A 26,399-nucleotide genomic window follows, 5' to 3' on the forward strand; every position below is an offset into this window, starting at 1 on the left:
GATTCTTTTCAATAACTGCTATCCTCTGCCCAATCCAATGAAAATTTGTACTCCAGAACAGCCATGCTCAACCTTTTTGTTAATGGCCACTTTAGGACTCTGCTCCAAGTTTATGGGCCCCCTTCCCTGCGAAGCCGTCAAGTTTAGTTGGTTTCTGTATTTGGTATTGTGATGCACTCCTGCAGAAGTAAGCAGACACAAAACTCAAAGACTATACAACAGGCTTTATTCAGTTAAGTCTCTGCTACAGAGGTAGCTATACTGGTAACTCCCGAGTGACTGTCCTGGGAGGGGCTGGCTCAGGATTATATCCTGGGTGGTTGATTGACAGCTAGCTGGGTGGAGTTAGGTCTATTCAGGTCGGCTGATTGACAGCTGGCCAGGTGTGGTCTGTCCTCTGGTGATCTTCCTGCAGATACAGAGATTGCCCCCTGCTGGTATAAAATGAATAATATAATTGGCACGAGGGTTTAAAAAAACCCACAAAACACCCTTGATTCAGAGCAGACTAATTCCTTTAACTATGGACAATTTAATTCTACATTCCTGGTTCCATATAGGGATCAGATATGTAGAAGATTGTTATGCACAAGGGCAATTAATGTCATTCGAACAATTAAAAAATAAATACAATATTTATAATAATACAATTTTCTGTAACTTTCAATTAATTAAGAGCTTTTCTCAGAGAAGAATTAGGATCGACCATGACGTAACTAGAGGGTAGTGAAATGGAGATTCTAATTTGAAAGGGGACCACAAAGAAATTCACATTATGTATTCTTTACTTCAATCGGGGACTCCTAAATGGGAGTTGTACAGTTCAAAACAAAGATGGGAATTGGACTTGAATATTAGGATTGATGATAGACCTGGTCGAATTTATGTCACGATTGTATAACCAATACAATTAATGTAAGATATAGGCTGATGCAATGTGATTTTTTGTATCAGTTATATCTTATCCCGCAAAAATTACATAAACTCTAATTTTTCCGATGTATGTTTTAGATGCAGGGAAGAAACAGGTACTTTCTTACGTTCCACCTGGTCATGTTCCATATTGAAACCCTTTTTGGAAAATTTAAGAGGTTTACTAAATCAAATTATTGGGAAACAATTGCCCCAAGTCCAGAATTGTTTCTCTTAGGAAATATTGTGGATGTAAGATCTAAATAAGGTTAAGTACCAATTAGAACAGTGGTTCTCAACCTTTTTCTTTCCAGTCACACACCACTTTAAGTAATCCCTATGCCATCGGTGCTCTGTGATTAGTAAGAGATTGCTTAAGGTGGTATATGAGTGGGAAGGGAAGGTTGAGATCCACTGTTCTAGATCCAATTGTTACTGAAGTATTTTGCTTGAGAAAAAATTGTCATTGGCCCATTTCCTTTGGAGTTATGAAACTGTGCACATAATGAGTCAATGAGGTACGATTAAACAGTGGTTTTCAATCTTTGTCTTTCCACTCACATACCTTAGTATGTAGGTAAGCAATCCCTTACTAATCACAGAGCACCAATGGCATAGGGATTGCTTAAGGTGGTATATGAGTGGAAAGAAAAAGGTTGAGAACCATTGAATTAGAGTTTCTTAAAATCACATTGGCAGTGTCCAGGAAATGTATTGCTGTGACTTGGAAGTCAGATTCTCTTTTGGAGCTAGCCTGTTGGAATACTGAAATGCGTAGTTGGGTACCCCTGGAGAAAATCATTTACAATTTAAGGAATAAGTACAACACGTTTTTTTGTTGTTGCAGGTATGGGAACCTGACTTACAAAGTGTAAGGTTGAATACTTCGTAAATATGATATTCTATTTATTTTTCTTCCTTGTATTGAGATTAAGACAAAAATAACCCACACCCCCCCCCCCCACATTTTGTTGAATTGGATTCCAGATCTCCACAGCTCCTCTCTTTTTCTTTTTTCTTTTCTTTTTCTGTGCTTTTTTTTCTTCTGTCTTCCTTTTTTAAATCTTCATTTATTTAGGGTTTTGTTTGGGGGAGGGGGGATAGGTGTTATATTTGGAGTCATGTATCAAAGATTAATTTGCATTTAATTTATTTATCTGAGATGGCAATTTTGGTACTCTTTATTGATTAAAATCAAAATAAAATATTCAAAAAAGATTTTGTTTCTTTAGTACTTCTCTCCTACTTACTGTGTTTTTTAAAAAAAACCCATAAAATATATTTTAGAATTTCAGCCTCCTTAAATGGGTTGTGGCCCCTGTTGAGAATTGTTGAACTAGAAAGAAATACAATAAAAATTAATCTGTAGCAGCTTAAATTTAAATAATTTAAAGGTTTAGCAGGCTGAATCTTTGCCTATTGCATTTAATTAAATTACCGCATATTTTGGCCTCTAAGACGACCCTAGAAGCACGCAAAAAAAAGTCGTCTGATAGGCCAGAAACAAAAACGTGACCTTAAAATACTACTCAAAATACCACTCGATTGATTCCATAACCCATGCATACCCCACACTACAACAAATTTTTAACCTACCAGTATATTAGAAAGACATTTTTATTGAAAGAAAATGCATCCAAAATCCTTCCAAATGACTATAATCATCTGAGGCAGACACATCTGGAAACATTTCATTTGTTCTTCATTCTCTCCCCTCTTGGTTATGACAGCAACAGAGTTGGTCGATTTCTTGGCTGCTTCAATGACTTTTAACTTAAAACTTGATTCATACTTTCTTCGTTTTGCTTGAGGCTCCCTGATGACGCCCACCTTCCAACCTCGCCCACCAGCTCAGTCAACATGACACCAGCTCAGTCACACGACACCAGCTCACTCAACATTTTTTTTGTGGGGGTGGGGTGGTCGTCGTATACACCTGACATATGATAAACCATGAAATTCCATCTGAAATTGGGGACCCCTCTTATCTGAAGGTTGTCTTGTATGCCGAAATATATGGTACAAAAACTGTTTTAGTTGCATGTACTGTATTTGATATGTTCTGGACAATGCCCTCCTGTTGTAGAAGTTGTGCTATGGCGATGCCCTTTGCAACAGAGGAGCAATATTAGAGTTAAGAAGCAAGATTAAAAGGTTGCTTCTTTAAACCAGTTGCATTCTGAAGCAGAAACCTTTTAAGATTTCACCTCATGGTGACCACTAGTTTTCCACATTGTGGTATAAAGCTTCAGTAAAGTATTGGTGTCATAACTGCATGTTAAGGACTTTATAAACACCAGATGCATGATTTTCTTGACTTGTTGTTTGAGTATTATGTGGTTTCTGCTCTAGTATTTCCAAACTTGCAACTGAACGAAGGAAAAGTGAAGAAGAGAAAAGCATCCTAATTGTGAGGGATCTTCTGCTATGAAAATGAGTCGCTTGTGCACTTCCCTCAACATTGTGTTGCTGTGTATCACAACAGGTATGTCACTCAAGCAATGGATTGGTTTGTTTTCTGGTTTGTCTGCATAGAAAATGATCAACTTGGCAATATTGACCTTTAGGGTTTTTTAAAAATTATGAATAATTTAAAGGAAAAGAATTCACTGTAAGGTCACACACGGAATTGTGTCTGCTCCCCTGTTCTCGTAACAAAGAGGTCTTTTTGTGAAATGCACACTCATTTGTGATTTCTGACCTTCCTTAAAATCTCTCCTGGAACCTTGGAGTACAAACTGAGTTCATTTGATCCATCCTGCCACTTCCGAAGTTGCCAGTGTATCCGTCCAGGTTTCAAAATGGTGAATTCCCAGATCATGCCTTGCTAAATGTTTGGGGAAAAAGAACAGAGCATTTTAATGTCTTCCTGCCCCACTCCTGACGTCTCTGATGTAGGCACCTGGGAAATATACCTATTCCTTTTTCTCTCACGCATTTTATGCCCTCATAGGTGCCCTCATTTTACATGATGTGAGTTGCAACTTGACTGAAGGTCTGTTAGAACTGAACATTAATTTGTTTGTAGTAAAAAGTGCCTGTAGAAAGCATGTCTATCAAGATTGAGACAGTGATCAAGAGAGAGGAGAGTAAATTAGGTCTGGTGGTAGCGAGGAAGTTGTATTGCACACAATAATCCCGTCGACATGATGGAGTGATACAATGACTTTAATTTCCAAAAACCTGTATCATCACTACTTGGCCAGGTTCCAGGTACAGGAGCAAGAGGGGGAAAGTCCGGGCACGCCAGCCTTTATTGAGAAATCCGGGAAGGAGCCAAAGGAAGGATTAGGAAAGGTTCAGACTGGCCAGTCCATAACATCTATGCAAATGCCTTTCACCACAGAAGTGTATTGCTGTTGCTTGGAAATCAGATGTTTCTTTAACATTAGGAAGATGGCAAGCAGAGATTCAAAACTATATTCCATTAGAAAAAAAATACATATAATTTGAGAGGTAAATATTCTACTTTTTTATAGATTTGGAGCCTGTATGCTCAAACATTAGGATTGAATTTATAAATAATTCCTTTGATACCTCCAGTTCCATGAAGTTTTCCCTCAATGAATTATGCTTTTTTTTTTGGTGAAAATGTTTTTATGTGAAATCTTCGAGTGTTTCCAAGAGCAATCTAACTTGATATGTACATTTACTATATTTTTCTTGGTATTACATACATTTAATTATTCTTATAATATGTTGATATATGAAAACTGCATGTACTTATAAATAAAATATTCAAAAAAAAAGAAAGGGGAGAGTATTGGCAGAGATGGACCGAGTGAGTTTTTTAAAAATAATTTTTTATTTTTCACACTGTGAACCATATCAACCAAAATATATACAAACGTTTCTCATTAAATATACACAGTGGCATTTTCTCCTTTTTTTTCCCCCTATCCTCCCTCCCCCTTCCCCCCTCCAAAACCAATAAACATTCAACATATACAATACAATAAAACCATAAAACAATGTCTTCACACAATGAAAAATAAACAAGAAAAATGTGTCATCTACTTTTACACACTAGATCAAGTCATTTTGTCTTATCATTTTAGGGAGTGGAGATCCGAGGCAATCTCAGATTACCTCTCTTATGTTCCATGTATGGTTCCAAAATTTGTTCAAATAATGTGACTTTATTTTTTAATTATGTTTTTTTTTTCAAATGGAATACATTTATTCATTTCTATGTACGATTGCTGTATACTCAGGCTCTCTTCCAATTTCCAAGTTGACATTATACATTTTTTTGCAACTGCTGAGGCTATCATAATAAATTTTTTTTGTGCTTTATCTCCATACTCCTTCAATTTCTTATGTAATTCTTTTATTGATATTTCTGGTTCTGTTAAGTATACTATGAAGTCATCTGCAAATAAACTGATTTTATTCTCCTCCTTCTTTATTTTTATCCCTTTCATTTTATTTTCTATTCTTATCAGTTCTGCCAATGGTTCTATTGCTAAGGCGAACAGTGAAGGGGATAATGGACGTCCCTGCCGAGTTGACCTACTTAATTTAAATTGGTTCAATACATACCCATTTACTGTTACCTTCGCCAATGGTCCATTATACAATGCTTTAATCCAATTAATATATTTCTCTGGTTGATTGAACCTCTGTAATACCCTGTCAAAGGCTTTTTCTGCATCTAAAGCAACAGCCACTGTTGGTTTCTTATTTCCTTGAACTGCATGAATTAGATTAATAAGTTTATAGACATTATCCGCTGTTCATCTTTTCTTAATAAATCCAGTTTGATCTTGTTTTACTATTTTTGGTAGACAATCAGCCAATCTGTTTGCTAATAATTTTGCTATTATCTTATAATCTGAGTTAAGTAGAGATATTAATCTATATGATGCTGATGTTAATGGATCCTTCCCCGTCTTTGGTATTACTGTAATTATTGCTGTCTTACATGAATCTGGCAAGTTTTGTGTTTCTTCTACCTGGTTCATTACTTCCAGGAGAGGAGGAATTAATAATTCTTTAAATGTTTTATAAAATTCTATTGGGAATCCATCCTCTGCTGGTGTTTTATTGTTCAGCATCTTTTTTAATATATCCTGTACTTCCTCTATTTCAAATGGTTTTATCAGTTTATTTTGTTCCTCTTCTTGCAATTTTGGCAGTTCCATTTTAGCTAAAAATTCCTCTATCATCTTTCCCTTTGTTCTTAGTTTGATATAATTGTTCATAAAATTCCTTAGTTTTCATTAATCTCTCTTGGATTATATGTAATTTTTTTGTCATTTTTCCTTGATGCCAATACAGTTCTTTTAGCTTGTTCTGTTTTAAGTTGCCAGGCTAATATTTTGTTTTTTTTTCTCCCAGTTCGTTAAACTTTTGCTTTATTTTTATTACGTTCTTCTCCACCTTGTACATTTATAATGTTTCGTATTTAATTTTTTGTCTGCCAATTTTCTCCTTTTCTTTATATCATCCCTTTTTACTAGTTCCTTTTCTGTACTTACTATCTCGCTTTCCAATTGCTCTATTTCCCGATTGTAATCCATTTTGATCTTAGTCACATAACTTATTGTCTGCCCTCTAATTAAGGCTTTCATTGCGTCCCATGATATAAATTTGTCTTTCACTGATTGTGTTTATTTCAAAATATGTTTTAATTTGGCATTCAATAAACTCTCTAAATTCCTGCCTTTTAAGTAGCATGGAGTTTAACCTCCATCTTTACGTGCTTGGTGGGATGTCCTCCAATTCTATTGCTAATAACAGTGGTGAATGATCTGATAGTAGTCCAGCTTTATATTCAGTTTTCCTAACTCTCCCTTGAATATGGGCCGACAACAAAAACCTATCAATCCTTGAGTATGTTTTTTAAAAAATTTTTTTTATTTTTCACACTATAAACCATATTGACCAAGATACATACAGACATTTTTCTTCTTAAATATATACAGTGTCGTTTTCTCCCCCTTTTCCCCCCTCCCTCCCTCACTCCCTTCCCCATTTATTTAAAGTTCAATCTATAAGATACATTAAACCTGTTAAACAATGTTGTCACTTAATAAAAATAAACAAGAAATTTTACTGAGTCAGTTCTTTTCATTATCTTCTCCTTCTGTCATTTTAGGTGGTGGAAGTCCATGGTAGGATTTCTCTATTGTATTTCATGTATGGCTCCCATATTTGTTCGAATATTGTGATGTTATTTCTTAAATTGTATGTTATTTTTTCTAATGGAATACATTTATTCATTTCTATGTACCATTGTTGTATTCTCAAGTTGTCTTCTAATTTCCAGGTTGACATAATACATTTTTTTTGCTACATCTAGGGCTATCTTAACAAATCTTTTTTGTGCTCCATCCAAATCGAGTCCAAATTCTTTGTTTCTTATATTACTTAGGAGGAAGATCTCTGGGTTTTTTGGTATATTGCTTTTTGTGATTTTATTTAATATCTGGTTTAGATCTTCCCAAAATTTTTCCACTTTCTCACATGTCCAAATTGCATGAATTGTTGTTCCCATTTCCTTTTTACAGCGAAAACATCTGTCTGATACTGTTGGGTCCCATTTATTTAACTTTTGAGGTGTGATGTATAGCCTGTGTATCCAGTTATATTGTATCTTGCGTAACCTCGTGTTTATTGTATTTTTCATAGTTCTGGAGCATAGCTTCTCCCATGTTTCATTCTTTATCTTTATGTTTAGATCTTGTCCCTATTTTTGTTTAGGTTTACCTTTTGTTTCCTTGTTCTCCTTTTCTTGCAGTTTGATGTACATGTTTGTTACAAATTTTTTAATTATCATTGTGTCTGTAATCACATATTCAAAATTGCTTCCTTCTGGTAACCTCAGACTGTTTCCCAATTTGTCCTTCAAGTAGGTTTTCAGTTGGTAGTATGCAAACATTGTTTCATGAGTTATATTATATTTATCCTTCATTTGTTCAAAGGATAATAATTTATTTCCCGAAAAACAATTTTCTATTCTTTTGATCCCTTTTCTCTCCCATTCTCTAAAGGAAAGGTTATCTATTGTGAAAGAGATTAGTTGATTTTGCGTCAATATTAGTTTTGGTAGTTGGTAATTTGTTTTATTCCTTTCTACATGAATCTTCTTCCAAATGTTGAGTAGATGATGCAATACCGGTGAATTCCTACGTTGCACCAATTTTTCATCCCATTTATATAGTATATGTTCAGGTATCTTCTCCCCTATTTTATCTAGTTCTAATCTGGTCCAATCTGGTTTTCCCCTTGTTTGATAAAAATTTGATAGGTATCTTAACTGTGCGGCTCTATAATAATTCTTAAAGTTTGGTAGTTGTAAGCCTCCTTGTTTGTACCATTCTGTTAATTTATCTAGTGCTATCCTCGGTTTCCCCCCTTTCCATAAGAATTTCCTTCTTATTTTCTATAACTCCTTGAAGAATTTCTCTGTTAGGTGTATTGGTAATGACTGAAATAGGTATTGTATCCTTGGGAAAATGTTCATTTTAATACAGTTTATCCTTCCTATCAGTGTTAGTGGTAAGTCTTTCCAATGCTCTAAGTCGTCTTGTAATTTTTTCATTAATGGATGGTAATTTAGTTTATATAGATGGTCGAGGTTTTTATTTAGTTATATACCTAGGTATCGCATTGCTTGTGTTTGCCATCTAAAAGGCGATTCTTTCTTAAACTTTGTGAAATCCACATTATTCATTGGCATTGCTTCACTTTTATATGCGTTGATCTTGTACCCCGATGCTTCTCCATAATTCCTTCAATTTCCTATGTAATTCTTTTATTGATATTTCTGGTTCTGTTAAGTATATTATAACGTCATCTGCAAATAAACTGATTTTATATTCCTTCTCTTTTATTTTTATCCCCCTTATTTTATTTTCTGTTCTTATCAGTTCTGCTAGTGGTTCTATAGCTAACGCGAACAGTGAGGGAGATAATGGACATCCCTGCCTTGTTGATCTGCTTAAGTTAAATTGTTTTGATATATATCCATTTACTGTCATTTTTGCCAATGGCCCCTTATATAATGCTTTAATCCAGTTAATATTGGATATAGGGAGGAGGCAACACCCAAGAGAGAAGGAAAACTCGTATTATTCAAGTAGGCATAAAACATACTCAAGGATTAAAGGAATATTCATATTATTCTGGTAGGCTGAATTTTTGTAGTACTTTGAATAAATAATTCCATTCTACTCTGTCAAACGCCTTCTCTGCGTCTAAAGCAACCGCTACTGTTGGAGTTTTATTTCCTTCTACTGCATGAATTAAGTTAATAAATTTACAGATAATGTCTGTTCGTCTTTTTTTAATAAATCCAGTTTGGTCTAGATTTACTATTTTTAGTACATAGTCAGCCAATCTGTTTGCTAATAGTTTAGCTATTATCTTATAATCTGTGTTAAGTAGAGATATTGGTCTATATGATGCTGGTGCAAGTGGATCTTTCCCTGTCTTTGCTATTACTGTAATTATTGCTGTTTTGCAAGAATCTGGTATGCTTTGTGTTTTATCAATCTGGTTGATTACTTCCAGGAGGGGAGGAATTAATAAGTTTTTAAATGTTTTATAGAATTCTATTGGGAATCCATCCTCTCCTGGTGTTTTATTGTTCGGTAGTTTTTTTAATATCTCCTGTAATTCTTTTATTTCAAATGGTTTTATTAATTTATTTTGCACCTCTGTTTGTAATTTTGGTAGTTCAATTTTAGTTAGAAATTCATCTATTTTGTCTTCTTTCCCCTCATTTTCAGTTTGATATAGCTGCTCGTAGAATTCCCTGAAGTTTTAATTGATCTCCGTTGGATTATATGTAATTTGTTTGTCCTTTTTCCTTAATGCCAATACCATTCTTTTAGTTTGTTCTGTCTTAAGCTGCTACGCTAGAATTTTGTGCGTTTTTTCTCCTAGCTCATAATATTTCTGTTTTGTCTTCATTATGTTCTTCTCCACCTTGTATGTTTGTAGTTTCATGTTTTATTTTTTTATCTGCCAATTCTCTTCTTTTAGTTGTATCTTCCTTTATTGCTAATTCTTTTTCTATATTTGTTATTTCCCTTTCCAACTGTTCTGTTTCCCAATTGTAGTCCTTCTTCATCTTAGTTACATAACTTATTATTTGCCCTCTGATGAACGCTTTCATTGCGTCCCATAGTATAAATTTATCTTTCACTGATTCTGTATTTATTTCAAAGTACATTTTAATTTGTCTTTCAATGAATTCTCTAAAATCCTGTCTTTTAAGTAGCATGGAGTTTAATCTCCATCTATACATTCTTGGTGGGATGTCCTCTAGCTCTATTGCCAATAACAGCGGTGAGTGGTCCGATAATAGTCTAGCTTTATATTCCATTTTCCTAACTCTCCCTTGAATGTGGGCTGATAACGGGAATAGGTCTATCCTTGAGTATGTTTTATGTCTGCCTGAATAATATGAATATTCCTTTAATCCTTGAGTATCTTTTATGCCGACTTGAATAATATGAGTTTTCCTTCTCTCTTGGGTGTTGCCTCCTCCCTAAATCCATAAATTTCATTTCCTGCATTGATTTAACCATAAATTTGGGTATGTCATTCTTTTTGCTTGTCTTTTTTCCAGTTTATCCAACATTGGGTCCAAATTAAGGTTAAAATCCCCTCCTATCAATATATTTCCTTGTGCGTCTGCAATCTTCAAAAAAATATCCTGCATAAACTTTTGATCCTTCTTGTTAGGTGCATATATATTGAGCAAATTCCAAAATTGTAAGTATATCTGACACTTTATCATTGCGTACCTCCCTGCTGTACTATTATTTCCTTCTCTATTTTGATTTGTACATTTTTGTTAACTAATATGGCTACACATCTAGCTTTTGAATTATAGGATGCTGCCGCTACATGTCCTACCCAGTCTCTCCTTAATTTGTTATGTTCTACTTCAGTTAGATGCGTATCCTGCCCAAATGCTATATTTATTTTTTCCTTCTTCAATAAATTTAGTAGCCTCTTCCTTTTCATTTGGTTATGTATTCAATAAATGTTTATAGTCATATAGTTCAACGTGGCCATCTTATATCCTGCTTACACCTCTTTTCCACCTCCTTGCCACTTCCATCTCCCTTTTTCCCATTTTCATCTCTTAGTTTTCCCTTATTAAACTCAATGTATGACAACACATTTAAAACATAAAATATCCCAACAGTTTCCACACCCAATAATACCTTAACCCCAAATGCTCCCCCCCCTCTCTGAGTTGCTCTTTATCCCTTGCTGGGCATCCACAACTCCCCTTTCCATTTGGATTGCGATCTTGCTCGCAAGCGTCAACTGATTTTGAAGTGATGGTTATTTCCTCTCCTCCCAGGCCCCCCCCAGAAAACACAATTTATTTTACACATATAACAAAGCTCTCTTTTTCCCCCCTTCCTTCCTTCCCTTCTCTTTTCCCACTTTACTGCTTTACATTTAAATTGTTTTTACATCTTTATATATACTTTATTGCCATTCTTCATTCTTGTTACATCTCTTCTTCTGTCCTGCAAACGGTCTGCGAATTCTTGTGCTTCCTCCGGATCCAAGAACAGTCTGTTTTGCTCTCCTGGTATAAATATTTTAAGCACAGCTGGATGTCTTAACATGAATTTGTAACCTTTTTTCCATAAAACTGTTTTTGCTGTTTTAAACTCCTTCCTTCTCTTTAAGAGTTCAAAACTTATGTCTGGGTAAAAAAATATTTTTTGACCCTTGTATTCCAATGGTTTATTTTCTTTGACTTTATTCCTTGCCCGCTCCAGTATATTTTCTCTTGTCGTTGGTCTCAAAAATTTTACTAAGATGGATCTTGGTTTTTGATGTATCTGCAGTTTCAGAGCTAGTGCTCTGTGTGCCCTTTCTATTTCCATTCCTTCCTGCATTTCTGTCGTTCCCAGGACCTTCGGGATACATTCTTTTATAAATTCCTTCATATCTGTGCCTTCTTCACCCTCCTTCAGGCCCACTATTTTTATGTTGTTTCACCTACTATAATTTTCCAACACATCAATTTTCTGATATAACAACTCTTGTGTCTCTTTAATCTTTTGTCACTTTCTTCCAATTTTTCTCTTAAGTCATTTACTTCCATTTCTACAGTCGTTTCCTGCTCTTCCACATTCTCTACTCTTTTCCCCATTTCTGTCATGACTAGCTTTAATCTTTGCATTTTATCTTCTGTTCTTTTCATTTTCCTTTTAATTGCACTAATTCTAATGATGACCATTCTTTTAATGATCTCATTTGTTTTTCAAAAAAAGCTTTATCTATATTCTGTCCTTCAGTTTTACCTTCTATCTCTCTGTGAAGATCTTGGTCTTCTTCCTCTTTTTCTGTGTCTGTACCTGTGTTTGTGTCTTCTCTTTGTGTCTGTGTCTCTTCTGTTTTTCATGATGAGCTGCTTGTATCTCTTTGTCGGGTCTCTTCTTGCTCGGCCTCTTGCTGTAGGTCCTCCCTCCTGGGTTGCTCGTCTGTCGGGCCTCCTGTCGTTGATCCTCTTGTTGGTCATCCCACCGTCTTTCTCCTTCGTCTGTTTCCTCACTCCCTCCTCTGCCACCTTCCTCGTCCTCCAGCTGAGCGCCCTGATGTTGGGCGTCCCTCAGCTGTTTGCGCTGTGGCTGCCTGCTCCTCTGCTGAGCCTTCCTCCCGTTGGTGTCCTCTTTTTCCTTTGATTGCGCATTGCGCACTTTTGTTTGGCTCCAAGAACCATTTTTGAAGTCCACCGGTTGGGAGGTCGCGACTCTGCAGGGCAGGGACTAACCTCTAGGATCAGGTGCTCCTCACAACCACAGCTCCCTGTTTCATCATGCAGGTAAGGCCGCCTTCTTTCTTTTGTGGTGACTTTTCTACTTTTTTTCATTTTTTTTTAACTTTCTCCTTCTTGGATGCCATCTTCTTTCTCTTCGCTGTAACTTTATCTTCTATTTCTTCTATTTTATTTTTGTTGTGCTTTGTCTTTTCCTATTTTTCCCATTTTTCTGGAGAGGGCTGGTTTTCCCGACCGGCCACTACTCCATCACATGACTCCTTGTGAAAGACACACTTAAAGGAACAAGCACTTTATGATCAGCAGCCATTGTTAAAGGAACACTATGGTGGAGTGGCTCTGTGTGGGTCATGGACAATTTGTTTGTTTCTCCCTATCAGGAGAATTTTTGATCATCACTGTGGCCAAAGGAAAGTTTATTTTGAAGGGGATTTATTGAACCCCACCATGACCAGAGGAAAGGTCAGTTTGAAGGGGACTTACTGAACCCCACCATGACCAGAGCAAAGGTAATTTTGAGGGGGATTTATTGAACCCCACCATGACCAGAGGAAAGGTCATTTTGAAGGGGAATTATTGAACTCCACCATGACCAGAGGAAAGATAATTTTGAAGGGGATTTATTGAACCCCACCATGACTAGAGGAAAGGTCATTTTAAAGGGGAATTATTGAATCCCACCATGACCAGAGGAAAGGTCATTTTGAAAGGTACTTACTGAACCCCACCATGACCAGAGGAAAGGTCATTTTGAAGGGGAATTATTGAACCGCACCATGACCAGAGGAAAGGTCATTTTGAAGGGGAATTATTGAACTCCACCATGACCAGAGGAAAGATAATTTTGAAGGGGATTTATTGAACCCCACCATGACCAGAGGAAAGGTCATTTTGAAGGGGACTTACTGAACCCCACCATGACCAGAGGAAAGGTCATTTTGAAGGGGAATTATTGAACCCACCATGACCAGAGCAAAGGTCATTTTGAAGGCAATTTACTGAACCCCACCATGACCAGAGGAAAGGTCATTTTGATGGGGAATTATTGAACCCCACCATGACCAGAGGAAAGGTCATTTTGAAGGGGACTTACTGAACCCCACCATGACCAGAGCAAAGGTCATTTTGAAGGCAATTTACTGAACCCCACCATGACCAGAGGAAAGGTCATTTTGAAGGGTACTTACTGAACCCCACCATGACCAGAGGAAAGGTCATTTTGATGGGGAATTATTGAACCCCACCATGACCAGAGGAAAGGTCATTTTGAAGGGGAATTATTGAACCCCACCATGACCAGAGGAAAGATAATTTTGAAGGGGACTTACTGAACCCCACCATGACCAGAGGAAAAGTCATTTTGAAGGGGAATTATTGAACCCACCATGACCAGAGGAAAGGTCACTTTGTTTGACATATCTGGGTAAAGGAAATGGTTGACTTGCCTCATTGGATCTTGACCATAATGCTGGTCATTTCAACTGACCCTTGCCACAGTCTTTAAAAGTTTGTAGAAGTCACACATTTCAGTTTCTCCACAAAAGGAAAAGGGGGATTGTGACAACCTCTTGTCTGAAAGGACCTTTGCTCTGGAAGCAACTTGACCAGGATTTGTGAGTTTTCAGCAGTCTGTCACTCAGTCTCTCCCATTTCATTCGTAATTACTTCTTTGCATCAGTTTAAAAGTCTTCATGTCAACACTGGATGTCTAAGACCAATTTTGGAATGACTTTCCTGAATTGAGCCTAAGCTGTAATGGTCCTGGGTATCGCACACACATACGCCCACACCCACCCACCCATCCCCATATTTGCTCATAGTTGAGGATTAAGTTTAAATAAGTTAGATAAGATGTATTATTAGTAATTAATAATAAAATATTATTTTAAAAATAACACTGTCTTGGCGAATTTCTATTTCTGCTAGTCTGGGACATAACATGAGTGACAAATTAAAGTTGATGGTGGAATGATTAGTGTAGCAGTTAGTGCAATGAATTATGGCACCAGTGGTCAAGACCAGGGTTGAATCTCACTCTGTCCGTAAGGAGTTTGTACATTCTCCCCTTGCCTGTGTGGATTTTACCTAGGGGTTCTGGTTTCCTCCCACCATTCAAAATGTACACAGGGTGTAGGTTAATTGGTCAGCACAGACTCGTAGGCCAAAATGGCCTGTTTACGTGCTGTATGTATAAAAAATAAATTGACAGGAAGGCATTGCTGTGATGCATTTTCAGCCTCTCCATCTGATCTGTTTGCAGGTGCTCTGTTGTATTGTGGTGTAATCGTTACGATACCAGACAAGTGTAGATGGATTGTCACTCTTTTGCACTGAGGAGAGCGTGCAAGGGAACTTGTACCTTAGCTCTCTGCTGCCATAGTGGTGATTTTCCTGTGGCAACCTATTTCAGTACCCCTCCTCCTTCTCATGGTTCTGTGAGCTGCCCACAGATTGAAGGAACAACACCTCCATCGAAGTACCCTCGAACCAGACGGCATTAACATCAACTTCTCTGATTTCTGCTGCCCACCCTTCCCCCTGCTCTCCACTTTCCCTATCTCTATTTTTCTCTCTCTTTCTCTCTCCATTCCCTCAGCTCTTCTTTCACAGAGCCACCTCTCCCTGATCAATTCTCACCTGCCCTTCTATCCCTGTCCAATGATCACCATTTATCCGTTGCTCTGCACTCCTCCTCCTGCCCTTCCTCCCCAGCCTTTTTTAATTCAGGTGCCTGTCTGCTTTTTACTCAGACCCTGAAGAAGGACTCAGGCCCGAAACATCGGTTATATACCGTTACCTCCCAAGGACACTTCAAGACCAGCTGAGTTCCTTCATCATTTCTGTGTGTTTACTTGAACATTTGGCTCTGACCCCTCTTTGAGAGATTGTGTTTATTTCTCTTTTTTTGACTTTTTTGATATTAATGTCAAGAATATGAACAATTTTCAGTATTTATTTTCTGATATATGAAGTCAAAATGATGATGTATAGATGACACTTTCCTTATTCTAATAGATCCAAATTTCAAAGTATCATCTTCCAAAAGCTTGAGCTATGATATTCTGAATTTTGATCTCTTTAATTCAATAAATCCAACTCTGGCTGTTTCTTTATGTACTTTTAATTCGTTGATAAAACAAAGATTTTGCATAACTTCATATTAAGATTTTAATAATGATGAATAACAAAGTATTTATTGTATAATGATAGAGATATAAAATGTATATAAAGAAGCTCAAAGAGATACATAACGATATTTAAAGAGATACACAGAAAATTCAAAGAAAAATTTCTCATGCTCATGCTTCCTTCACATAGTGTTGAATAATGAGCAAGCCATGAATCTAGGCAGTGATTACAACATATTACATCATCATTTACCGGCATCACCTACGGCTCCTAGAACGCTTCCACCAGCGTTGTCTCTGCTCCATCCTCAACATTCATTGGAGTGACTTCATCTCCAACATCGAAGTACTCGAGATGGCAGAGGCCGACAGCATCGAATCCACGCTGCTGAAGATCAAACTGCGCTGGGTAGGTCACGTCTCCAGAATGGAGGACCATCGCCTTCCCAAGATCGTGTTATATGGCGAGCTCTCCACTGGCCACCGAGACAGAGGTGCACCAAAGAAGAGGTACAAGGACTGCCTAAAGAAAGCTCTTGGTGCCTGCCACATTGACCACCGCCAGTGGGCTGATATCGCCTCAAACCGTGCATCTTGGCGCCTCACAGTTCGGCGGGCAGCAACCTCCTTTGAAGAAGACCGCAGAGCCCACCTCACTGTCAAAAGACAAAGGAGGAAAAACCCAACACCCAACCCAAACCAGCCAATTTTCCCTTGCGACTGCTGCAACCGTGTCTGCCTGTCCCGCATCAGACTTGTCAGCCACAAACGAGCCTGCAGCTGACGTGGACTTTACCCCTCCATAAATCTTTGTCCACGAAGCCAAGCCAAAGAAAGAAGAAAAAAGAAAGAAGACATCATAGTCACTATGGTAACACTGAAAACAATAGTTCTCCAAAGAGGCATGCACAAAATTAACCAAGAGTTAAAAACACAAAATTTTAACCTTTACATTAATTATACTCAACCTGATGCATTGTGAAAGATGCATGCGAATAAGAGACTATGAAGTGACAGTGGTGCAGGATTGACCAACTCTCTGGGAGCTAGCTTGAACCACTAAATAACCACTTTGTAGGTAGTCTGAAAATTCTTTGCTATAAAATGTAGAACAAAAACAGGGGAAAAAGTAGAAAAAAATGATATCTTTACTTTAAATTTTAGACATATAGCATGGTAACGGGCCATTTCGGCCCACGTGCCCATGCTGCCCAATTACACCTACACCCCCAGTACGTTTTGAATGGTGGTGTTATGTCTCAGACCGGCAGCAATAGAAATTCACCAAGAGACTGTTACTGGTTTTCTTTTAAAACACTATTTATTAATAATTACTAATAATATAACAATTTATCTGAACTTAACCCCAACTATGTGTGTTGCATGGAATACCCAAACCATTACAGCTTAGGCACAATTCTGGAAAGTAATTTCACAGTTCAGTCTTAGAAATCCTGTGTTGAAACTCAGGGTTTTAAACTGAGTGATTGGACTGCTGAAAACTCATGAATCCTGGTCAAGTTTCTTCTGGAGAAATGTCATATGAATGATTATCACAACTCTCCTTTTCTTTGCGTAGGGGAAATGAAGGATGTGACTTCTACAATGCTTCTAAGACCCAGGCATGGGTCAGTAGAAATGACCATCACAATAGTCATGATCTAATGCAGCAATTGCACTGCTTCTTTGACCCAGATATGGGTCAATCAAAGTGACATTTTCTTCGGTCACGGTGGTTCAGTAATTCCCCTGACAAGGAGAATCATCCAAATTGTCCATTTCACAGCAAGTCACTCCACCTCTGTGTTGATTAGATGCCTGGTGGTCATATTTGCTGTTTCTTTGGTATCCCACTCATGTGTTGCTCTCCCCATCTGTGTTCCTGGATAAAGCAACAAAATGTTATTTCTCTTCCTGGCAAGAATCAGCTTTTAGGTATATTCTGTACCAGCTGTTTCCCCCAGTCTCTCCACAGGTATGAATGTTTGCAGCCCCTAAAGTGACATTCAATAAATGAAATGGGAGCACATAATACCTCCCCCGACAAAGAAAATGTTGCTCTGCAAGAGCAAAATTTTAACTGCAACCTACAATGTTTGAAAGAATACATTCACTATTGTTGCATGATATAATACAGACAAATATAATTTTTTTCAGCAATGAATACAAATAATAGGTTTCAAATTTCTGTGAAACATTGTAAATTTAACATCTTGAAAGGCAATCAACAATTACATTATCCTTGCCTTTAATATGAATTATCATTAAATCATATTCCTGCAGAATTAGACTTCAGTTTAACAATTGGCTATTTTTTATTTTTTTTTATTTTACTCAAGAACACTAAGGAATAATGGTCAGTATACACAACAAGTAGTCCCTGAGCTGTGCAGATGCTAACATCAAAATGCTGCAAAACCAGTACAAGGGTCAATAATTCTTTATCTATGGTAGAATAATTCTTTTGATGTTCATTGAATTTCTTGGACAAATAAGCCACTGGATGATGAATATTCACCTGCAGCTTCATCACTAGCATCTACTGCTAAAGAACATGGCTCCTTAAAGCCCTTCTTCAGAAGGTTAGTCATAGGAAGGGCGACATCAGCAAATTTTTGTTTTTTTACAGAACTTTCGATAATACCCAACCATTCCTGAAAACTTTCTAACAGCTTTCTTACCTGTGGGAGTGGGAAACATAGAAATCATCTGAATCTTTGCCTTAACATGCACCAACTTGCCTTGACCAACAACATATCCAAGATGAGTCACAGTAGCATGGCCAAGTTCAGTTTGAGCTAAATTAACAGTAAGGTTTGCTTTTGAAAATTTGTCAAACAATTTATCTTCAAACTTTGAAACATAACCGCACATTCTTATTAACTCATTGTTCCTTCTACAACCCTAAAGATCCTCTAACCTGGTGTCTAAACACCAGCTCAAAAGGGCTGAAGCCTAATGATTCTAGTACAGACTCTCTCACTGCAAACAAAAACAAATGGACACCCTCATCCCAGGCCTTCTCATTCTCAAAACAATAGGTCCTCATCATGTTTTTGAGGGTTGAATGGAACCTCTCCAAGACCCCTTGAGATTCTGGATGATATGCAGATGATGTGATTTGGTTAGCTCCTAATTTTTAAACTATCTGCTGAAATAGCCATGACATGAAATTACTTCTTTGATCTGATTGAATCTCTTTAGGCAAACTGACTAAAGTAAATATAAAATTATAAGAGCTTTTTGACACAGCTTTAGCTTTAATATTTCTAAGTGGTATTGCTTCTGAAAACCGGGAGGATGTACTCATGACAGTTAATAAATACTGATTCCCAGATTTTGTCTTGGGCAATGGGCCAACATAATCCACATTAACTTTAGAAAAAGGTTCATTAATAACTCTCCCTATCCCATAACCTTTTATTTTTCTTTCATCCATATGTCTGTCTAAGAGTCTCTCAAATGCCCCTAATGCTTCAGCCTCTACCACCATTCCCAGGAAGGCATTCCAGATACCCACAACTGTGTGTGTGTGTGTGTGTGTGTGTGTGTGTGTGTGTGTGTGTGTGTGTGTGTGTGTGTGTGTGTGTGTGTGTATATAAAAAAAAACAAACTTACCCCTGACATTTCCCCAAATCTCTTCCCTTCACTTTCTACTCATGCCCTTTGGTGTTTGCAATTGGTGCCCTGGGAAACAGGCACTAGCTGTCTACCCTACCTATGCCTCTCATAACCTTGTAGTCCTCTATTAAGTCTCCTCTCATCCTTCTTCGCTCCAAAGAGAAAATTCCCAGCTCTACTAACCTTGCCTCATAAAACTTATTTTCCAATTCAGGAAACATCGTGGTAAATCTCCTCTCCACCATTCGGACTTCTAATTCCTTTCTAAAAGGACGTGGTGAATTTAATCTAAAAAAAATGTTTAATTTAGACATACAGAATTGGCAGGGATGGCCAACCTATGGCACATGGGCCAAAAGTGGCACAATGCACTCCTGTAATAATAATTTAAAAATTAAGTCTACACTTGCAAAAAGTATTAACAGTTAAGTACAGTACAGTGTCCTATATATAGTAGAGTATCTGTAAACATTTAATTTGAAAATAGGGATCAGTTTGTGGATCAACATGGAACTGTGGGGAGACCGGGGCAGTGGAATTAGTGTGGGGACTAACATGGGGCTGTGGGGAGAGAGCGGGTCAGTGGGATCAGTGTGGGGAGAGAGTGGGTCAGTGGGATCAGTGTGGGGAGAGAGTGGGTCAGTGGGATCAGTGTGGGGAGACAGCGGGTCAGTGGGATCAGTGTGGGGAGAGAGCAGGTCAGTGGGATCAGTGTGGGGAGAGAGCGGGTCAGTGGGATCAGTGTGGGGAGAGAGCGGGTCAGTGGGATCAGTGTGGGGAGAGAGCAGGTCAGTGGGATCAGTGTGGGGAGAGAGCGGGGCAGTAGGATCAATGTGGGGACTGACATGGGGCTGTAGGTAGAGAGCGGGGTATTGGGATCAGTGTGGAGACTGACACGAGGTTGTGGGGAGAGCACAGGGCAGTGGGATTAATTGGGTCTGATACAGGGCTGTGGGAAGAGTGCAGGGCAGCTGTATCAGTTTGGGTATACAGTGTTCAATTTCCTTTAGCTAGGGGTCATTTTTCTCAATTGCTGTGGACTTGTTTGCAGTAACTGAATAATTATGGGACCATGGACATATATGCCATCGGATGTTGCCCAAACAGATAGTAAGCAGCACATCTGAACTTGTGCGTGAAAAATTTCATGGATGGAATGTAAAAGGTTGACCACCCCTGAAGCACGCACGGTAACAGGCGCCTCTGGCCCACGAACCTGTGCCGACAGATACCCCAGATGGGAAGAAATTGGAACACCCAGAGTAAACTCACGCAGTCGCAGGGAGAATGTATGAAGTTACAGCACGGGATTCGAACCAAGGTCACTGCTGCTGTAATAGCATTGTGATAACTACTACGCTACTGGGCTGGCCTTCAACTAAATGGGTAATTAAAATATTTGTGCTGCTTTGTCTATTGGGAAGAATCGGTATCAAGGCCTCATACAGGTTCTGGGGCGAGATCTCTGGCAGTGGTCTACTTTCTCGAAGAAAGAAGGACTTGGACTTTTCTTCAGTAAATCCCCTTTATTTAATGCACATGTTTGAAGGAGGATCTCCAAACGTACAGATCCATGGATTTGTATATTCCAACACTCTCTAACATTAACTGGTCACAAAGCCATCTTCTCCTAGGCAGCAAACGTGATCCCATCAGTATTAAGCTATGCAATATCTATCTACATTTTGCCCCATGGTTGGGCAGACTCGATGGGCTGAATAACCTATTTCTGCTCCTGTGTCTTCTGGTCTATATTGTGGACCATTCACTGATGTTTCCTCCTCCCCTTGGGCTTTTTACAGTTTTGATTCCCTTCATTCTTGTAAGTTGCATGATTTTGGAGAAACTGGGGCTGGTGGAAATTTGCTATCCAGGGTGTCGTTTCCACTGATCTGGGGTATCTGCACCCATCTCAGTATTCTTTCACGAGGCACGTAAACATAGTTTACATGTAAATTGTTTTCTTTCATAAGGCACATGTCGCCACTCATTTCAATTCTCCATCCCATTCTTTTGACGACATGTCTGTCCATGGTTTCATGTGCTGCCAGACCGAGAGCACCCGTAAACTGGAGGAAAAACACCTCATCTTCAAACTGGGCACCCTGCAGGCATTAATATCGACTTCTCTGGCTTTCATTCACCACCCCCCACCCCTCAGCTTCCCCTGTCGTCTCTCTATTCCCCGTCTCCGTTCGCAAAGACATGATTAATTCTACCTAGTCTCTTACCACATTCAATTAACACTTTTTGTTGGTCTGGATTCCTCCCCCATTGTTTTAATTCTGGGACTTTCTGACATATTCTGCTTCTGCCTTTTCTAATTTTTTTTCCTTGAAGAAGGGCTCAGGCCTGAAAAATATATCATTGCCTCCTATAGATGCTGGAAAGACCAGCTGAGTTTGTTTCCCACAATCAAAGTGTCTGCAGCCTATCATGTTTCACATGTAAATATTAATCAATATTAATCTAAACTGGACAGACCCTTGCTTCCACACTACTTTTCCATAAACTAACTGATCTTTCTATATTTTTGGAATCTAAATTTGGTGGATTTTTTTTAGTGCATTTATTTGATAAAGTTAAACACTACTTAGCACACAATGAAATAAACCCTTATTAGCCTTGTGCATCTGACTTGATGCATTATCTAGCCTGTGTTGACTGGAGAAACTATATTATAGTTACTTGGAAGATAAAGGATTCTTCTTGTTGTCTATGACTCATTCAAACCAATTTGTACTAAAGTTGAGTTTTCCGAAGTTTATTAAATGATATGAAACATTGTTAACATTATTATCAATTGCTATATGTTGTTACAGGCTATTAAAATGTTGATAGATGGTCAATAGAAATTGTCAGACCTTTTATGATTCCTCCATTTCGCAGCACAAAATAAACTAAAACTCTTTTCTCTTTAGCAACAGAGAAAAGCTAGCTATAACCTTGAAGCAAAGATGTTGCTAGGAAACAGCATAAAAATGTTAAACAAAGCTACAAACAAACTGCTCGAGTGTGTGAAATACACTTTAACCCCTGCACTGACTTAATGATACGTTATCTACTCTGCACGACATTTTGTACACTATTAATATGACAAAGGCCTTGTTCTCAATTGCTTTGCAAACAATAGGATATGAGCAATCACCCTTTAATGAAAACAAATTATGAAACACTGATTTATACCACCTGAAATAGGAAGAGCTATTTCCTGATCAGGCTATTGCATTACCAGCCCAGTTATCCAACTACAAGTGAGTGCTTTACACTTTGTTGAATTTGTTGTTTTATATTTTTCTCTTTTTTTTTGTGGAACAGTTATAAACCACAATGTATGCTCTGAAATAATTTTTGCCTTGTGCTTTGACAGTTGTGTTCAGGTACATGCTCAATCCCCACCCCTCTCCTTCTCACCAGGACCTTTGATGAGGTGTGGCTCAAATTCGTTCTGTAATCAAATTTAAAAAAAAAAAAAATTGCTTTCATCGGTCGTCTCTTCACTTTTCCAGGGAGTGAATCTGCCTTGTACATCAAGCTTATGCTCAAGATGAAAACAGAAATCTATAGCAGCCTCAGTAGCTGAATCAAGCATGATATCTTGTACTCACCATCTTTGCCATCTGGAGATGGTTGTATAAATGCAGCTACCATGATAACATAATTGCATTTCCTTTACAGTCTGATCCACTTAACGCCAGTTTGTTTGTCTTGATTGGCTGTTTGATTCAACTCGTGCTTGAAAACCCTGTCATATATTTCACTGCAATTTCTAAAATTGAAATCATAGCATTTTTGATTTCCATTTCTCTGCCCAATATTTAGTGCTTTGCTAACTGAATGACAACATGATTTGGTCATTTATCAGGCTGCTGGTTGTGGGAGTTTGCATTGTTTAAGTGTTTATCGTCATTGGTTATGGAAAAAAAATTGGGATACCCTGAGATTGTGAACTTTCATCCATTTTAGAAGAATATCCTTAAAGGTTGTTGATAAAAACATTATTAGTCTTATTCAAATCTGTGTAATTTAGCCAATATTTTTTCCTTGGCTAACATTGTTAAAACTGAATAGCTGGCCACTTTAAACAATTTTTTTTATAGACATACACCATTTCGGCCCACAAGCCCATGCTGCCCAATTTATACCCCATTAACCTACACCCCCAGTACGTTTTGAGCAGTGGGAGGAAACAGGAGCCCCTGGAGAAAACCCACACAGACACAGGGAGAACGTACAAACTCCTTACAGGCAGTGAGGGATTTGAATCCTGGTCTGGTCCCGATCGCTGGCTCTGTAAAGGTGTTGCGCCTTTATGGGCTTCATTTCATGGGCTCATGCCATACTGACTGCCTACCTTTCTTCAACTCAAAAGGAGCTTCACAGTGGTCTGGGATATCCTAAGGTCAGCCACCTACATTGAGGATCGAGGGGCTCTCCGAACATACAGATGCATGGATTTGTATATTCCAGCACAATCTGACATTAATTAGTCACAAAACCGTCTCCTCCCAGGCAGCAAACGTTATCCCATCAGCATTAAACTACGCAGTATCTGACTGCATGTTGCCCCATGGCGGGAAAGCTCAATGGGATGTAAATGCAAGAATGTGCTTTCCCTGTATAATTGCAAAGTTGAAAATTACCCACCACCTATCCTTGTGAGATTTCATTCATTTTAGAACCAATGGATTAGGACTATTCCTCTTTGCTTAGTACGTATAATATTCAATGTCATTTCAGCTGTGGCTTATCATATTTTTACAGGTACCTTCTCAGATTATTGCAGTGAAACAGTTCAGTATTCCGATGCTATAGTTTCTCCCAATCTGGAGACGTCCAAAATCCTGCGAGTTCCTCCGGCCATTTCAATGTCCGAGTGCATATCAGCTTGTTGTGACTTCCCGAACTGTGACTTGGCATGGATGTTTGAGGGACATTGTTACATTATGAGCTGCCACCAGGAGAAGGAGTGTGAACCAAAGACCAGCACTGTGGAATCTTATTTAACCTTTGTGCAAAGGTTACCACCTGAGAAGTTAAGCACGCAGGAAGCCTCTTATAAAGACCAAGGATATTCAACGGGGATGCAGGGAGAGTTAATGGAGAGGAACAGTGAGCTGGAAGATCTGTACACTGAACACCTGAGCCTTGATGACCCTATAGCAGCAGATGCCCCAGGAGATTACAAAGGAATGCCCACTTCCGATGAGAGTGTGCGGGACTCCATCAAGAAGCAGATGCTTGGTTCAAAAGGGTGGCTGATGTGGAACAGTAAATATGATCTTGATACTTCTCCAGTGAAGGCTGGTGGAGTCGGTGATGAAAATGAGGAGGTTAATTTGGCTGGAATTAGTAGCAGAATCCCTTCAGATCTGGCCCTTCTGGTTAATGGATCTCGTCAAGGAGAGTGGCAAGATGAGACAAAGGAAGAGGCAAACTATGTTAGGACATTTCTCCCGTTGGAGGTGGTGCGTAAAGATGATCTTCACTACAGCTCAAATGAAGCTAACAGCGGTGCCCAGGAGGTAGGTTTTCAAATCTTACCATTGTGTCTTTTTTTAATAGCCTATTTAAAAATTTTGACCATGCAAGCAGTGAACTACAAAATTAAAAAATACAAGTACAAAAGTAAATCCATGATGGTTCTCCCCCGACCACCCAAGAAAAGATAGATATTAGAGAGAAAAGCAAGAAAAAGATAAAGCAGAACGGATGGATGATCAGTGCTGCACACTCTGCGGACCACAAATTCATAGTCAGTTTAATTTTCTTTGGAGAGGATCGACGCAGGTCTCGAGGGCTAGGAAGAACACAATTAAAGATTTACACCTCAGATTTGTAAATGTGGACGCCAAGCTTGTAAAAATATGTCATGCTTATTTCTTAAGCTGTAGGTAATCTTCTCGAGGGGAATACAGCTCTGCATTTCCGCGTTCCAACGGGCCATACCTAGATGTGAATCAGATTTCCAAGCAACTGCTATACATTTTCTGGCCACTGCCAATGCAATTTTAACAAATTCTGACTGATGTTTGGATAGTTTTATTTCAGGTCTTATCCCTGTATTATTCACCAGTAAAAATAATTCTGGGTTTTGTGGAAATTGAGTTCCTGTAATCTGCTCTAAGAAATTTTGTAGATCGAATGAAAAAGGTCTCATTTTAGAACAAAGCCAGGTTGAATGTCAACAAAAGTTCCCACCTCTTTGCCACATCTAAAATATCAGTCTGATGGGTCTGATTTTAATTTGGTGTGAGATATAATTAATGCAGAAAATTATATTGTACTAATCAATATTTTACACTTATTGTGTTAGGTCCTACTATCCTGACCTAGTTCAGACCAAACTTCCTCATTTAAGTCTGATTCCCATCTCTCACTATTTTGTTAAGTCTTTCAAAATTCCTCTCATGGTATTTCTCCCCTTTGGCTTTCAGGGAAGAAATACCCACTGGTAAGCCACTTCAAATGTGCTGAGATGCACTTGAATAATGATCTGAGAGAAAGAGGAGTTGGTTGTGATGGTGGGCCACTTACCTTGGTGTTCATTACAGAACACTCCAACACAGTGGAGTTGAAAAGCAAAGAAAATAAATCTCAGGTGCTGGGATTTGGGGATACAGAAAATCCTTAGCCGACCCCAGCCATGTCAGTGGAAGGTAAAGATAGTTCTTCAGGTCCTGACCTTCCATTAAAGCTGAATAAAGCTTGAAATCAAACCTGTTTTATGGGGGAGGAGTCATGTGATGGAGTAGTGGCCAGTAGGAGAATACCAGCCCTCTCCAGAAAAGAAGAAATAAAGTGAAGAAAATACAAAGTTCAAGAAATACAAAACATAACAAATAAAAGATAAAGTTGTGGAGAAAAGAAAGAAAATGGCACCCAAGAAGGAAAAAGTAAAAACAATGGGGGAAAAAAAGAAAGGACACCAGAAGAGAAAGGAGAAGGCCTTACCTGCATGAAGAAACAGGGAGCCG

The 26,399-nt window shown here is 38.3% G+C and overlaps 1 protein-coding gene across 2 annotated transcripts in view; it reads left to right on the forward strand.

Moving 5' to 3' along the window:
- LOC138747970 (dyslexia-associated protein KIAA0319-like) overlaps positions 1–26,399 on the forward strand; it is a 160,756-nt gene that overhangs the window by 16,565 nt on the left and 117,792 nt on the right. For both annotated transcript variants that reach the window (XM_069907641.1, XM_069907633.1), the window contains exons 2-3: positions 3,265–3,397; positions 24,187–24,947. In XM_069907641.1, coding sequence (XP_069763742.1) covers positions 3,340–3,397; positions 24,187–24,947 — 819 coding nt within the window. In that variant the 5' untranslated portion in view covers positions 3,265–3,339. The remainder of the gene's footprint in view (positions 1–3,264; positions 3,398–24,186; positions 24,948–26,399) is intronic.

This window comes from Narcine bancroftii, chromosome 1 (genome assembly GCF_036971445.1).
Source record: "Narcine bancroftii isolate sNarBan1 chromosome 1, sNarBan1.hap1, whole genome shotgun sequence".
Taxonomy (NCBI): domain Eukaryota; kingdom Metazoa; phylum Chordata; class Chondrichthyes; order Torpediniformes; family Narcinidae; genus Narcine; species Narcine bancroftii.